This window comes from Pan troglodytes, chromosome 9 (genome assembly GCF_028858775.2).
Source record: "Pan troglodytes isolate AG18354 chromosome 9, NHGRI_mPanTro3-v2.0_pri, whole genome shotgun sequence".
NCBI classification, from domain to species: domain Eukaryota; kingdom Metazoa; phylum Chordata; class Mammalia; order Primates; family Hominidae; genus Pan; species Pan troglodytes.
The window spans coordinates 113,660,780-113,677,664 of record NC_072407.2 but is presented as its reverse complement, the minus strand read 5'-3'; the positions used below and the strand labels follow the sequence as shown (position 1 = coordinate 113,677,664).

General features: G+C 38.2%; 1 protein-coding gene across 2 annotated transcripts in view; it reads right to left on the bottom strand.

Annotated features, from left to right (window-relative positions):
* Nucleotides 1–16,885, bottom strand: part of SIK2 (salt inducible kinase 2) — a 122,296-nt gene that overhangs the window by 27,940 nt on the left and 77,471 nt on the right. For both annotated transcript variants that reach the window (XM_016921974.3, XM_016921975.4), the window contains exon 4: nucleotides 8,726–8,887. In XM_016921974.3, the coding sequence (XP_016777463.1) occupies nucleotides 8,726–8,887 (162 nt within the window). The remainder of the gene's footprint in view (nucleotides 1–8,725; nucleotides 8,888–16,885) is intronic.

Sequence of the window (16,885 nt, the reverse complement as noted above, 5' to 3'; positions counted from 1 at the left end):
CTGCCTAAATGCATATAGTGAAGTGGGAGGTGAGTAGGGGGGGGAATGAAATGTGAAAATGCAGGATTTATTTCTTACTGCCATTTATTCAAATGAAATGGACTATACTCATGCTTCATCATACTAACCACATTCATTCATTCCTTCATTAAACATCAGCATTCCATACACATGTCAACCACTGTACAAACACAGAAGTCTTGCAACAACACAAAATAATAAGACTCCACATCATCATCTGACTTTTGGAAAACATTATGAAAACAATCACTTGGGCATTCGTCTCTCTCTCTACCAGACTCAGATCCAGCCTAGCCCTGCTAGAAAGCAAACATCTTTCTAGTTTAATGTCTTCTCTAATTGTGATATGCAGGTTAATACCTAAAACTATGGCTATGTTCCTCAGACATTCTGCTTGCTATTATAAACAAAACATTTGTGCCATGCCACATGGCTTCATTTTGACTTTTTTAAACTTTTAATTTTGAAATACTTTTAGATTTACAGAAGAGTTGCAACAGTAAATTCAGAATTCCCCATACCCTTCACCCAGCTTCCTCTAATGTTAACATTTTACATACCTACAGTATAATTATCAAAACTAAGCTTCAATTATCAAAACACTGATTCACTACTATTAATTAAACTACAGACTTAACATTTCATGAGTTTTGTCACATGTTCCTTTTCAGTTCAGGGATTCCACATTGCATTTAGCCTCATGATTCCTTAGTCTTCTCCAATTTGTATTCATATTCTCTCACCTGGGTTCTATATGGCCTGAAATATTTATAGAAGAGGATTAGGGGTAGAGTCTTTAATTACAGATCAGTTATCGACTCTCATGAAAATCAACTAGGCCTCAAAAGCTGAGTCCTCTGTCTCTTACTTAATTAACCAGCCGCAGCAGACCAAGGATATATCTGAACACAGCCCTAGAGCTGCTATTGTTGTTTTCTGCTCTGTATTTTGAAAGTTGACTGACTGACCTATATGGTCCTAACAAAAACCATTATCACTGTCATCACTAAATTATATAAATTATCAGTGCCCAAACATCATTAGCAAAGGCACAATGTTTTAGGAATAAGAGGGTCTTGCATAGAGTAAATAAGCTAACTCTGATGATTGTTGTCTAATGGGAACCAAATACAAAATGGAGAATTCTGTTTGTTGGAATGAAATAATGAAATAAATCAAATACTAACATGCATATAAATCACCTGGGGAAACTGCTAAAGTGCGGATTCTGACTCAGTACGTTTAGGGATGGGCCTCAGATTCTGCATTTGTAACAAGCTCTGATGTGATGCTCATGCTGCTGGTCTCCAGACCACTTTTTGACTAGCCAGAAAACAGAATGAAACAGAGGCGGTGAAAAATATACATAAGATTTAAACAGTTTGTCAATGTTTACTGTTGCAAAAGATTACACTTGCTAAATACTTTTAGGTTTTTTATTTAAATAGGAGACTAAATAAGAAAATCGTTAGGTTAAACTAAGTCCTTTTTTTTTAAAAAGGAAAAAAGCACACAAAACATTGAAAACCAATCTTCAAGCTAAGGAAAAGTAAATGATTTCTAGGAATCAACACCACTGAGGCAATTTTTAATCTCCAGCAGTGTGTTATAATGTCTAATTTATAATTTAAAAAATCCTCCTACAGAGCAGCAGATGGCTTTAGGGTTAAATTTATCCTTGTTTCTAAAATTACCAGCAGAATTCAGCTACCCAGCCTCGATGAAGAGTTACACATCCTTTGTAATTATAATAGGAGTGAAGAAGACAATTATGAGGAAATGAAAGCTGACAAATGAGAGGTGGAGAGTGATAGAGATGAAGCTGACCCATTGCACAAACTGAATGTGGATCGGCCAACACTGACGTCAATGCATACTTTGTTGCCCACCAGCACGAAAAGGTCAGTTGCACAGTTCATTTCCAAACATCAGTCACTCTCCCATCTGACAGGAGGGAAGGGAACAATCATCACAGTTGAGATGAAATGTGATCCTGCTGACCAATGTAAGACATCTATTTGTCCAGTCAGAGAGTTCAATGAGCTAAGAAGCAAATAAATAATCTTCCTTAGCTTAAATGAAGGGGAAGAGAAATGAAGAGGGAAAAAAAATCAAATCAAACCAAACCCTTTGAGCCATCTTCCATATTCCCAGCTTACTGTGGAATGCTAAGTAGGACTTAAGGATACAAAGTTTCATGGTGCTTTTTGATGTAAAGCTCTTTTTACTTTTTACGTAATGCTAGTGGCAGAAGGATAACAAATGGAAGACTTACAATAAATATTTTCCCAATAAAAATAAAATACTTAAAAATTTTTTAAAAATATTTTTCCTATCTTTGCCTCTCCTACCCTTTTTCAGTTCTAGGGGACAAATCTGAAATCATATATACAGAAACCTTGACTCAAGGTCATCTAGTAAGTAGGAAGGTTGCTAGAAGCAATGATGGGCCACTGCCTCAAATCAGAAAGGAAGCATTCCTCTTGGGCTAAAGACAAGTGACTCGTGAAGTACAGGTCAGATTAATCAGGCTAATTATACAATACTAATTACATTTAAGGTCTCTCTCAGCAAAAAATTAAGTTGCATCAACCAGAGACAATTGAGAATATGTGAAAAACTTTCCTTGGTCCTAAAAGGTTTGTATTAATAAGGCTTTAAAGCCTTAGTTAATTAAAAAAACATGCCGAGAGGGTTATATGGCTATTAAAATTTTAAGGCTTTGTTTTCACAGGGAATCAATTATACATTGAATACAAATAATAGCTACCTTGTATTGAGTGTTTACATGGTGCCAAGAGCTTTATCTAACAATTTATTTAACAAACAGTTAACTAGCACTGTGTGCCGGGCACTGTTCTAAGTACCCTACAAATATCAACTCAAGTAATAATCACTATGAGATATGAACTTTTATCACTCTCCCTTTACAGATAAGGAAACTGAGAAGAGAGAAGTCAGGAAACGTGGTCAAGGTCACAAAGCTAGTAAGTGGCAGATTCAAACTCAGGTATCCTGACTATACAGCCCATACTCTGACCTATTACCCTACATCGCCTCCCTGTCTCCAATATTATCACCAATCCCTATAATCTGTTCCTGAAAAACAGATTTGTATTTAATAGATATGGAAACCCAGGCCTAGAAAGGGTAAATAATCGGCCCAAGGTTATAGCTACTAAGTGGCACAGACAGAATTTGCACCAGCACTGCTACTCAACTCAGTACTCTACATGAAGCCCTGTTTGACGTGTGATTAATTCATAGATTTTTATCCTTATTTAAGTATTTATTATAAACATTTTAGATTGGGAAAGTTGGAGAATAAAACTAAAGATTCCTCATCTATTTTATTCTCAACTTAATGCCTGAACAGCCAGGGCCAAAACAGGTGGAAATAGTACTGCAATTACTAAAACTACTGAAAGCCAGTATTTGCATTCAGCCTCCTACTGTGAATGTCCTCACACTCACTTTTTACAAAGGTCGCAGGTCTCATGGTTGAGGCAATGAGTACACACTGGTGTGGGTGAATCCATGGCTCATTAGTGTCTCAAGTTTTTTTTTTTTTTTTTTTGAGACGGAGTCTCCTCTGTCACCAGGCTGGAGGGCAGTGGCACAATCTCGGCTCACTGCAACCTCTGACTCCCTGGTTCAAGTGATTCTCCTGCCTCAGCCTCCTGAGTAGCTGGGATTACAGGCATGCACCACCATGCCCAGCTAATTTTTGTATTTTTAGTAGAGACGGGGTTTCACCATGTTGGCCAGGATGGTCTCGAAATCCTGCCCTCGTGATCTGCCCGCCTTGGCCCCCCAAAGTGCTGGGATTACAGGCGTGAGCCACTGCGCCCGGCCTGTCTCAAGTTTTTACCCACGAGGAAAACATAACCTGGAAACTGATCTCAAAGCCATGTTTCTGTTATTTATTAAAATGAACCATGTTTGATACTTCTATTCCATTTTGTTTTATAAACACAAAAATATTTTAATTTTGTGCTTCTCTTCAATTTCAATATACAAGATGGCTAAAGCAGTTCATTTATTCAGCTTATTTTGCAATTAAAGAGATTTTCATAAGCCAAAAAAAAAAAAAACCCAGAAAAAAGTATAATTTGAGGGAATAACTTTGTAAGGGTTCTTGTAATTTCTTCCCATGGAGCCCTATTTTTCCCATGTGTTAGATTCCATTAAGATTTAAGAGTTCTCAGAGATAAGAAGATGATCCTTAAAGAAAATCAGGGCCATCAAGAAGTTATAAAATTTACAGATAAAAATAAATATCCTAGAGAAATTCTTTAAAGACATTGGAATCCATCTAAACACTTTATAGCATGTGAATGATCTGGCCCATGCCCGCCTCTCCTGGCTTTTTTCCTATCATTCTCACTGGCTAATACCTGCAGTTTCCTTACCACTCCAATTCGCTCTGGCCTCTCAGCCTTTGCATGTGTGGATCCATCTGCTTGAGGCAGATACCCCAGCCTCGATCTCTATCTCTCTCTCTCCCTCTCTCCTTTTTGTGTGTGTGTTTTTTTTTTTTTTGAGACTGAGTCTCGCTCTGTTGCCTAGGCTGGAGTGCAGTGGCAGGGTCTCAGCTCACTGCAACCTCCACCTCCTGGGTTCAAGCAATTCTCTTGCCTCAGCCTCCCGAGTAGCTGGGACTACAGGCGCATGCTGCCATTCCTGGCTAATTTTTTGTATTTTAGTAGAGACGAGGTTTCACCATGTTGCCCAGGCTGGTCTCGAACTCCCGAGCTCAGGCAATCTGCCCGTCTTGGCCTCCCAAAGTGCTAGGATTACAGGCATAAGCCACCGAGCCTGGCCTCTCCCTCTTTCTTTCTCTGTCTCCCCGATCCCCAATCCTGCCACAAATACCTTCTTGTTAATCAAGTGTTAGCTAATAATTTCCCTGATTCTTCCAGACAGAGTTAGTCTTTCTCCTAGCCTCATGTCCCTGAAAACAATGATCTTTTTGTGTTATATTAACTTAAAGGTCTGGTTCTTATTTGATTAACTCCTTGAGGTAAGAGCAGAGTTAAGCTTTTTGTCACTGCTGCTGTTTTTATCTTGAAATGTATGAATATCCAGGACTTAGTCCAAGAGCAGAGTAGAAGCTTAATAAACATTTACTAAAATTTTTGAGGATAGTGGAGATGATAGAGAATTAAATGTGGGCAAGAAAATTTGAGTGCTTAGATATACTCTGTGCACACGTGTGTGTGTGTCTGCTTGTAATGAATGGAAGCAGGGACACTAAATGTACAACCATAGAATGATGGACCCCAAAATTCAATTAGTGAGTACCCCTTTAGGAAGAAGTGACACAGAATGCTTGGAAATGACAAAATGGTGTAGTGGGAGAAGGACAGATACTGTGGTCAGAGAGACCTAGGTTTGAATTCCAGGTCTGCTACTTATTATCTGTGTCAGCTCGGCCAATTTTTTAATCTCTTTGCATCTCAGCTTTCTCATCTAGTAACTGGCAATAGCTAAGCGGCTCCCAAGATTGCTGTGAAGATGAAGTAAGTATCTAGCAGAATACCTGAAAACAGTGAGGGCTCAATTAAATGTGAGTCATCACACTGTCTTCACCAGAGAGAACTTCACCAATCTGAATTTTTATCTGACTTCTATATAATTAGAAGGGCTTGAAGATTAGATACTAAAAAACAAAAACCAAAAAGACAAAACAAAAACCTAAGATATCACACAATGACATCAGAAACACTGATTTGACCTACCTATATTTTATGCCAGAATTATAATAGACATACTATAGCCAGGCAAAACTTGGTTATAACGTCAAAGCAATATTCTGTTTTTTGTTCGCAAGTTTCTTTGGTGTCTTACTTTGACATTTTGAGATGTTAGTGACAGCACTTTGTAATTCCTACAGCATATGATTTACACACCTATAACCTTTCTCTGCCTTAAAAAACTCCTAGAACACATGTGCACGTATGTTTCTTGTAGCACTATTTACAATAGCAAAGACTTGGAACCAACCCAAATGCCTGTCAATGATAGACTGGATACAGCAAATGTGGCACATATACACAATGGAATACTACGCAGACATAAAAAAAGAATGAGTTCATGTCCTTTGCAGGGACATGGATGAAGCTGGAAACCATCATCCTCAGCAAACTAAAGGAATAGAAAACCAAACACCACATGTTCTCACTCATAAGTGGGAGTTGAACAATGAGAATACATGGACACAGGGAGGGGAACATCACACATGGGGGCCTCTTTGGGGGTGAGGGGAGGCGGGGAGGGAGAGCCTTAGGACAAATACCTAATCCATGCAGGGCTTAAAACCTAGATGACGAGTTGATAGGTGCAACAAACCACCATGGCACATGTATACCTACGTAACAAAGCTGCACATTCAGCACATGTATCCCAGAACTTAAAGTAAAATAAATAAATAAATAAATAAAAAATAAATAAAATAGTTCTCTTGGAAAAAAAAACAACTCCTAGAACTCCTTTGTGCTATTGTTTTGGTAAATATTTCGTTTGGGTAATAAGGGAATGTAAAGGTGTAGCAGGAGTTTTCCCCCTTCTTTCTACAGAGCTAAGGACTTAAAAAAAAAAAAGACCTTCTCTGAAAAAGACAATTTTAGGGCAGCCGATGCTTTCAAGGAGCATTAAACAAAATATCCCAGTGAAGTTCCTCACAGAAGGTTGGCAAAAAAGAGTGAAATAAATGACACCAAATGGAAGGGCCAAAAGCAGAGGAAGGGAAAAAAACAAATGGAAGTGAACAGACATAAACTATGAAAGTATTCTAATTCTGTGCATCACATTTTCACAACAAAAATGACAAATTGATATAAATCTTTATATATACGTGTATATGTGTGATATATATATATACACATACACACACACACAAATGAATATAACAAATTAACTTAAAAACATTTTGTCTTATTCAGGCAATCCCATTAGAAAAAAAAAATCACAGACTATAGAATGGAAAATCCATTACATATCCTGTAACATATGTAATATTGACATTTAAAATGAGTAAAAATAATTTGCCTTCCCCTAATTGCCTAAGACAAAAACTAATGGGAAATGGCACAGAAACAAATCAGTTCAATGTACAAACATGAGGGTTTTACCTTATATTTTACACCATATACAGCAAACCGAGGAAGCTACTTTGTCCCTAAACTTACTAAGTTCAATGAGTATCCAACCTAACAGGTCAATTAATAATTTCTTGGTTAGTCCCTGTCATCTGGATGTCTCCCTGCTCTTCTTTAACAATCTTAGAACAAAACACCACCATGTGTAACTTTGCTAAGCTTTTAACCCACACTCTTTCTCTTCAAAACCCAAGTCAAACAAAATCTCCCTTACATACCTTCAACCTCTACTGCTGCCGCTCTAGTTCAGACTCATGTTTTCTTAAATGGACTATTGCACTAGATTCCTTATTAGTCTTCCTGTCTTCCACCTCACCCACATCTCCCACCTATCTTAACTCTGCTGCCAGAGACATATTTCTGACATGCAAATCTAATCATGTTATCCCAATTCCACTTTACCCCTACCCATGCCCTATAATTTTCAGTAGGCTAGACTCCCCATTACCTACAGAATAAACTATAAAATCTTTGACATGGCATTCAAGATGTTTCATATTCTGGTCTTTACTTATCTGCTCCCCCTGTATCAATCCTGCATGCCTACAGATTTTACATGTAACCAGTTTTGAATTTACAGTTCCCCAACATTCCAATCTCTGTCTACCTGCCTGCAACATTCTGCTTCTGTTTATCTTCCTGGCAAGCTTCTCTAACTTCTCTCTCAAGTCTAAGTTCAAATAATTCCTTCTTTGTGAAGCTTCCCTGACTCTTCAGGTAGACTGCTTATTCCCTCACCTATACTCCCATGCAGTTTGTATATACTTTTAAAATTGCAACTATCATACTGTATTTTTTCAGTTTTATTAAAATGTAATTGACAAAAATTGTGTATATTCAAGGTGTACATGTTATTTTTATATATGGATATGTTGTGAAATGATTTCCACATATCATATTGTACTTAACATAGCACAGTACCTGATACATATTTATTGAGTGAATGAGAGTTTTGACTATGTAAATAAAGAGACTGAGAATATAAAATAAAACATTTTACAACTGTGAAAAGGCAAGGAGAAAAACAGGCAAACTAATCTCTACCCAACTTAATTTTCATGTTATAAATCAAAACCCTATCGTATCAGAGCAAGGAAAGGTGCTTTTCTGTCTCAACTATTTCTCATTCTACCTCCATCACTTCTTTTGCCTTTTCTCTGCTTCTGGCTGTAGCCATCAGTCATAATTAGAAGAGCAGGCCAGAGTACCAGCAACCAGCATTGCTCCTCCAGCCCTGTCTTTTCTCCAGTCACTCTGACACTCAGATAAATGTACCTCTTCCAGCAGAGCACCCCCAAACCCTGCCAATGGAATCTGGACATATCAGACCCCAGATGTAGCTCTGACCTGTGTATATTAATAATGAACTCATTCCCTTACTTTTAATTACACACAGAACTAAGGAAATGAATAAAATGGACTTTGAGATAGCCTGATGTCATCAGGTAGAAATGCTGCTGAATCTGCGCCTGCAGGTCTGTTTCCACACACTGAGTGCAGTGGCTCACTTCGGATCTTATTAGAGCCAGTTGTGTCCCAGTTACCTGCTATTTTGATATTCATGTTGTTATCCAGCAGGAGATTTTCAGCTTTGAGGTCACGGTGCACAATCTTCCGACCATGACAATAATCAACAGCAGACAGGATTTGCCAGAATTTTCGCCTGGCTTCAGACTCATTTAACCGGCCATGATTAGCAAGATAGTCTGTAAATGAAGAGAGGATTAAGAATTAGTCACCAAAATAAAATAACTCCACTATTAGTAGTCAGGAAATTTTTTTCCTCAAAAAGTTTTTTTTCTGGCCAGGAGCAGTGGCTCATGCCTGTAGTCCCAGCACTTTGGGAGGCTGAGGTGGGCAGATCACGAGGTCAGGAGATTGAGACCATCCTGGATAACATGGTGAAACCCCGTCTCTACTAAAAATACAAAAAATTAGCCAGGCATGGTGGCGGGTGCCTGTAGTCCTAGCTACTGGAGAGGCTGAGGCAGGAGAATGGTGTGAACCCAGGAGGCGGAGCTTGCAGTGAGCCGAGATCACACCACTGCCCTCCAGCCTGGACGACAGAGTGAGACTCTGTCTCAAAAAAAAAAGTTTTTTTTTTTTTAAAAAAAACTATAATTAGTGATAAAGTAATATGGTGTTTTCCAAGTTTCTTGACTTTGAAGAAGTATTTCTTTTTCTTTTTTTTTTTTTTGAGATGGAGTCTTGCTCTGTTGCCCAGGCTGGAGTGTAGTGGCGTGATCTCAGCTCACTGCAACCTCCACCTCCCAGGTTCAAATGATTCTTCTGCCTCAGCCTCCCGAGTAGCTGGGATTGCAGGTACCTGCCACCATGCCCAGCTAATTTTTGTATTTTTAGTATAGATGGGGTTTCACCACGTTGGCCAGGCTGGTCTCGAACTCCTGACCTCGTGATCCTCCTGCCTCAGCCTCCCAAAGTACTGGAATTACAGGTGTGAGCCACCGTGCCCAGCCTGGAGAAATATTTCTAATCATATTTCACTGGAGTCCAAATAAATGGTGACAGCCCAAGACCAGTCAGCAGCAAGCAGCATAATATTCACAGTACAACTCAACATGATTTTTTTAATGTCTAGGTACTCTCTCTATTTGTTGAAAAGCTTATTATTTCACACTTAAAAAAAATAAAATTTATGTAAAACAGAGGAAATAAATGAATTCTCTGACATCTTGTCACACAGAAAGACATCTTTTCTGAAACACTGTTTTCATGCAATTATTATACAAACCACCTGTAACATGAGATATGGTGATACCTGGAAGTAGCTTAAATAATTCACACCCTGTGCTGTTCGAAAGAATTCTCGTCTACCCAAGAACATGCAGACTTGTGCTCTAAACCAAACATTGTCATGACAACCATATTCTCTCAACTATAAGACAAATATATTTTGCAAGATATACTATCTTTATGCAATGTTATAAGCTTTAATAAAGAAGCTTACCTGAAAATTAATTCTATGTAACTATGTACATCAATTCAATAAAACTAAACATTACCACTCATTAACATTTCACCCAAAGACCTGAAAGTCCTCTGAAATTATCTTTTGATCAACACAAATCTTGAAAGACTTTTAAATTTAACATAATTGTCCTAACTAGGGAACTGTATGAGTGACTCAATATTCCCAGTCACCTGCACACATTTTCTGCTCTAGTGTTTATTAGCTTACTGGTTTTTAAATTCCCTGCCTTTGGCTCATGTCCTTCTCAATATTTACTATGTATTTTTTTCTTTAGTTTTTCGAGACAGAGTCTTGTCTGTCGCCTAGGCTGGAGTGCAGTGGTGTAATCTTGGCTCACTGCAACCTCTGCTCCCCAGGTTCAAGCAATTCTCATGCCTCAGCCTCCCGAATAACTGGGACTACAGGTGCACACCACCACGCCTGGCTAATTTTTGTATTTGTAGTAGAGACGGGGTTTCACCATGTTGTCCAGGCTGGTGTCAAACTCCTGACCTCAGGTGATCTGCCCGCCTTGGCCTCCCAAAGTGCTGGGATTACAGGTGTGAGCCACCATGCCTGGCCTACTTACTATAAAATTTACTAACATTTATACAATACTTTATACTTTACAAAGCATGTTCATATCACAGTGTCTCATTTCATCTTCCTAAAACCTTCTATGATAACTATTACTCAATTCCCATTTTATAGATGAGAAAGCTGACAATCAGAGGGATTAAGTAATCTGGCTGAATTTGTACAACTGGTGACTGAACAGTCAATCTGGGGCTGTAATATTTGACATAATTTTTTTATTATATTAAGCATCTTTACTAGACTCCTGTTGAAATCCTAACCATCCTTTTATTTTATTTGTTTATTTATTTTTTAGTCAGGGCCTCACTCTTTTGTTGCCCAGGGTGCAGTACAGTGTGCGATTATAGCTCACCTCAACCTCAACCTCCTGGATTCAATCAATCCTTCCACCTCAGCCTCCTGAGCAGCTGGGACTACAGATGCATGTCACCACATCTGGCTAATTATTAATATTTTATTTTTTGTAGAGATGGGGTCTCACTCTGTTGTTCAGGCTGGGCTCAAACTCCTGGACTCAAGCAATCCTCCTGCCTTGGCCTCCCAAAGTGCTGGGATTACAGGTGTGAGCCATCACACCAGACCCTAACCATCCTTTCGAAACTCTAATTAAATGCCACCTTGACCTTAAATAGTCCCTCTTCACTTCAAACAGAAATAACCTGTTCTCTCAACACCTTGTCACTTATCATACACTGCCTCACACTGTATGTAATAATCTGCATGTGTATCACAAATATCCCAAGGAACACACACATGTGTATACACACAGCCCTTACTTTAAAAGAGGGGTCCTCAACCCCTGGGTCATGGACCAGCACTGGTCCATGGCCTGTTAGGAACCCGGCCCCCTGCCATAGGAATGTGAACCCTATTGTGAACTGCACATGTGAGGGATCTAAGTTGAATGCTCCTTTTGAGAATCTAACTAATGCCTGATGATCTGAGGTGGAACAGTTTCATCCCCAAATCATCCTCCCCAACCTGGGAAAAATTGTCCTCCACTTATTTGGTCCCTGGTGCCATTTAAAAGGTTGGGGACTGTGGCTCTAACACATAGTGTTTTGAAGTATTAAAGACAACTTCATTTAAGCTTCCTGAAGACAGGAACCATATTATTCTCTTTTGTACTCTGCAATGCTTAGCACTAAGCATAAGCACAAAGCATCCCACGTATAATTCTTAGTACTTAGCTATTAGCCATATTCTAAATATTACAGGCTTTAAATGTAAGTGGGCATTTTATTCTTTTTTATGGGTTGGCATCAGAAACTGAGATGGTCAGCTCATTACGTCTTCCTCTTGCCTATGCAGAACCTGCATAGTAGCTATCCATAATTCTAAGGGAGAACAGATCACTTAAGAACAAGTATGCATAATTTTTAGTCAAAATGTCCAAACTGCCAACAGAGACAGATTATGTTTAAGAACTGGCAAGTAGACAATGTGCCTTCTCTGCATAAGAGCGAACCAGAGGCTCACTTCTACACTGGATGAGCTGGGAAGTCCACTATAAATACGGACCTTTGGGCAAATATAACCTACTGAGGGGAATGCCAATATGCTTTCTATAAGAGAATATCTTTTGAGTAGTTAATAATATCTCTCCTAAGATTCCACACAAAATGCTATTTAAGCTGTACCGCTAAATGAGACCATTTTTTTCATGGACAAATGACTGACTTGTCCAAATAGACAACTTCTTTTTTTCCCTGAAGAAAGTGCTGAGTCAATGGAGGTTAGTGGGAAAGATTTTTGAGATTTTTGGCAACACAGAGAAATCTAACAGATTTAATGTGAATGAGTGGAAGTTTACATATATAGAAAGAGACCCCAAACTACTGACTACAAAATGAGTCCCAGGAAGCACAATGGAATCTATAGTTATTGTTTTTTGAAGCTATCAGTCCAAATTGGGAGTACCACAGGCAAGGGGAAAGAAAAAGTTTGAAACGTGGCATCAGGAAGGCACTGTCTGAAAAACAAAGGCATTGTATATCTGAATCTAAAGTTACCATGTAAAGACAGAATCATCACCTATCAGTAAATGTAATCTCACACACAGTGTGAGAAAAATGGTCTAAATTCCGGAGACAAACTATTTAGAGAAGTGGCACTTTCACTCTTCAGGTGAAAATCTCGGCAGGCATTCCAGTGTATCTATTATCTTCCCCATGCTTTATGATTTCTGCTGTGTAGGCATCCTTGAAAACTGTAACATCTGCTGAGAAATCAGTAATAGAAGTAAGTGAGCCAGAAACATGTGGCTGCAAATAAAATTTGTTTAGGCATACATCAACCCCTTTGAGGAACACAATCCAAGCTCAAGTTAACACACATGGTCTTGAAGTTAACATACAAAAAGCACATTTATGTTTCACATTAAAAACCTTATTGATGGCCTGGTGTGGCAGCTCACACTTGTAATCCCAGCACTTTGGGAGGCTGAGGCGGGCGGATCACCTGAGGTCAGGAGTTCGAAACCAGCCTGGCCAACCTGGTGAAACCCCATCTCAACTAAGTATACAAAAATTAGTCAGGCATGGTGGCGGCCGCCTGTTATCCCAGCTACTCAGGAGGCTGAGGCAGGAGAATCGCTTGAACCTGGGAGGTGGAGGTTGCAGTGAGCTGAGATCGCGCCACTGCATGCCAGCCTGGGAGACAGAGCAAGACTCTGTCTCAAAAATAAATAAATAAATAAATATATTAAATAAATAATAAAAATAAAAAATAAAAACCTTATTTACAGAACAAACTTATGAATGTAATAGCAACTGTCTATACTAACTGCTTATGTGTGTATTCTTGAGAGCTTGTTTGGAGGTTCTGGCAGAGGAGTGCAGCTACTCATATACCCTCGACCAAAGACTGGTCCTCCTCTATTGGGGATGGTTGTCCTCTTCGAACGAGCATGCAGTTTTGGGAGGGACACACATGGAGGGGTGAGGGAGGAAGGGGACAGCCGTCTAGCCAGCCAGATCAGCCGAATCAACCCTGGCGATCAGTGGGGTGACAGATGTCACAGCCAGATAGCTCTCATATCTGCTTATGTATTTTTGATGAATAAATACAGTTTTTAGAAAATTCTTGTTTCCTATGTTTATTTTGGTTCTAATTGTTAAGTGAAATATAATTTTATGTTTGTTAACTTTAATAACGAAAACTTCTAAGGTTATATTTTGTATGTCAACACCCCCTCCAGTTTTGCTTTTCTGGTCATTATTTTTTATGGCCATTTTACAAAAATCATGGTCTGCAACAGACTGGCTAATTTAAACTCAATATTGACAGTTTGATAGTCTGAGAAATACTAGCACAGGCAAGGTAAACAGGCCATTACAATACACTGTGATGAAGGTTAGCATAGGTAGAAATGTCCTAATAAATACATTATTTCACAGGTATCTTTAAAAATTTTCTATTATGAAAGTTTTGTACATACATAAAATCATATTAAATAGTATAATGAATCACCCAAATTTGAGTTATCAACATTTTGTCATACTTGTTTCATTTATCCTTTTTTTCCTCATGTAACATAAAGCAATTTTTGACATCAATTTGTTTCACTCTAAATACTTTTCTATGTATCTCTTAAAAAATGACATTTTCTTACATAAGTGCAATATCATTATCAAACCTAACATAATTAACAATTCCTTATTATCATCTAATACCCAATCTGAATTCAAATCTCCATAGTTGGCTTGTTTGAATCAGGATACAAACCAAGATGAACATTTTATATTTGTTTATTTTGTTTCTGGAGCCCTTTTACGCTGGAACAGTACCCTTACTCTCACCCTCCCCCTTTTTCCTATGCCACTGTCATGAAGAAACTGGGTCGGTCATCCTATATTCTGGATTTGTCCTTTGCTTCCTCACATTACTGTTTAACTTATTCTTCCATCTCCTATAGTTTCTATAAAGGACTGAATAGATTCAGGCTTAATATCTTTTGGGAGTGCCAATAATACATCACAGGTGCCTCTACTAGGAGGAATATAACACCTGATTCTTCTTTTAGGAGTGCTAAGATTGGTCAGTAAGTACTGGGAGTGACAGCCTGATCCTTCAATTAAAGATTCTTAGCAATCTTTCTCCTAATATCATGGTTCTCAAACTCCAGTGATTGTCAGAACCCTCAGAGGGCTTGTTAACACACGGCTTACTGGGACTTACCCTTAGAGTTTCTGACATAGTTGGTTTTGGAAAGAGCCTGAGATTTCATATTTCTTAAAGAAGTATCCAAGTGATATTTAAGATGCTGGAACAGGGGCCTGACTTTGAGAACCACAGCACTAACAGTTTTAGTATTCATTACTGGCTGTTACATGAATCAATGATTTCATTAGGGGTTGCAAAATTGTGATTTTTTAATTGATTCCTGCCACATTTATTAGGTGAAATTCTTCTGTAGAGAAGTATTTTTTCTTGTCAACTAGAGTTATTATTCTGAAAAAAACTTCAATAGGTTGGAAGAATGAATGCTTAATTCTTCCTCTTTAAGTACCACTTTTCAAAGTAAGGAGTTGGCATGCTAGCCACTTCCAATGATGACCATTAAGATTGTGTGTTTATTTCCCAGCTTTCTTTTTTCTTTCTTTCACCATTCAAGCACCATAATAAATGACTACAAAGGAGTCTGAGACCAGCATAGGCAACATATTGAAATATCATTTCTAAAAAAAATAAACTATCACCTTCATGTGGCTAACCTTTGATCTGCTTTATTCTTAGCTGAATGATGTTGGTTCTTTTTCATAATCTTCTCATTTAGTGCCTGTCTCAGGGTGCCTTTCATTACCCCAGTCAAGAGATACCTTAACACTCTGGCCTTGGGCCTTCTGCTCACAGACCCTACTGAAAGTCTAATAAAAATGATACATAGATACACATGCACATATACAATTTAGTATATAATTTCAAGGAGGTCTATAAAATCTTAGGTTTAATACCAGGTTAAGAAACTCTGCCCTGGGAGATTTCATTCATTCCTTAGAATTTTTGTAAGAATAATCTCCAAATTTGCCAATGATATTTGACATTTCAACAGCTACCTAATTATATATTTATACAGATTTTCTTTCTGCCACTGCAATGTTATCAAGACAGAGCTCATCTTTCTTTTTATAAACTTCATTACCACCTTCTAAGTCACTATAACTATCATCTTACAGTCAGTCAACCTCAAAAATTCAAGAGTCATCTTCTATCAACCCTGAAGGCTGATGCCCCAACAAGCAGATTTCAAATTATACAGATTAAAGTTATGTATATAGTATAATTAATCAATGCTTTCAGTCTGCACTTATAGATAAGTACATTTCATAGCATAGTGCCTGATACATAATAAATGCTCAATAAATGTTAGTTGCTATCATCATCGTCGTCACTGCTTAGTGGTATCCCTTCTCTTCCCCCAGGGATAAGAGGCAGCCTTCCCAGCATCTTATCAAAGAAGTGGAGGAAACCCAGACAGCTGAGTTCCCTCATGTCTCAGGGGTGTGAGAATCTTTGCATGACTATCTTTAAGCCTCATGTTCTTCAGTCAGAAATTACTAGCATTCCTCAAAGATGGAGCTGAATAACAGCACAAAAGATTAATAATTTATGGAATTAAATATTTAATATTATGTTAAAAGGATTTAATTTGTAATTTCATCGGTTTGTAATTTTGGAGTAAAGTAAAAAGGTTGATGCCAATTTAATATTTTATGCTTAAAGAATCTTTTTAAAAAAAAACTCAATTAAATCCTGGCAAGAGGTCCTAACCCACAAATCTGCAGACTTCACAATTCTAGTTACTAAATTTGAAGAGAAACAGTGTTTTCAGGAATATGACCACCATGAATGATGAAGCTCCAATAAGGTAATCAAAACTGGCTAATTTGCTCTCTTTAAAATATTTTGAAGAGCTATTATTTTCAATCCTCACATCTAAATCTATACTCATCTTTTCCTCTAACAGTTTTTTCTTCTAATCAGTACAAAAATGTTACTATGAAACGCCCCCCACCGCTTTTTTTTTTTGAGATGGAGTCTCGCCCTGTCACCCAGGCTGGAGTGCAATGGTGCGATCTCGGCTCACTGCAACCTCCGCCTCCCGGGTTCAAATGATTCTCCTACCTCAGCCTCC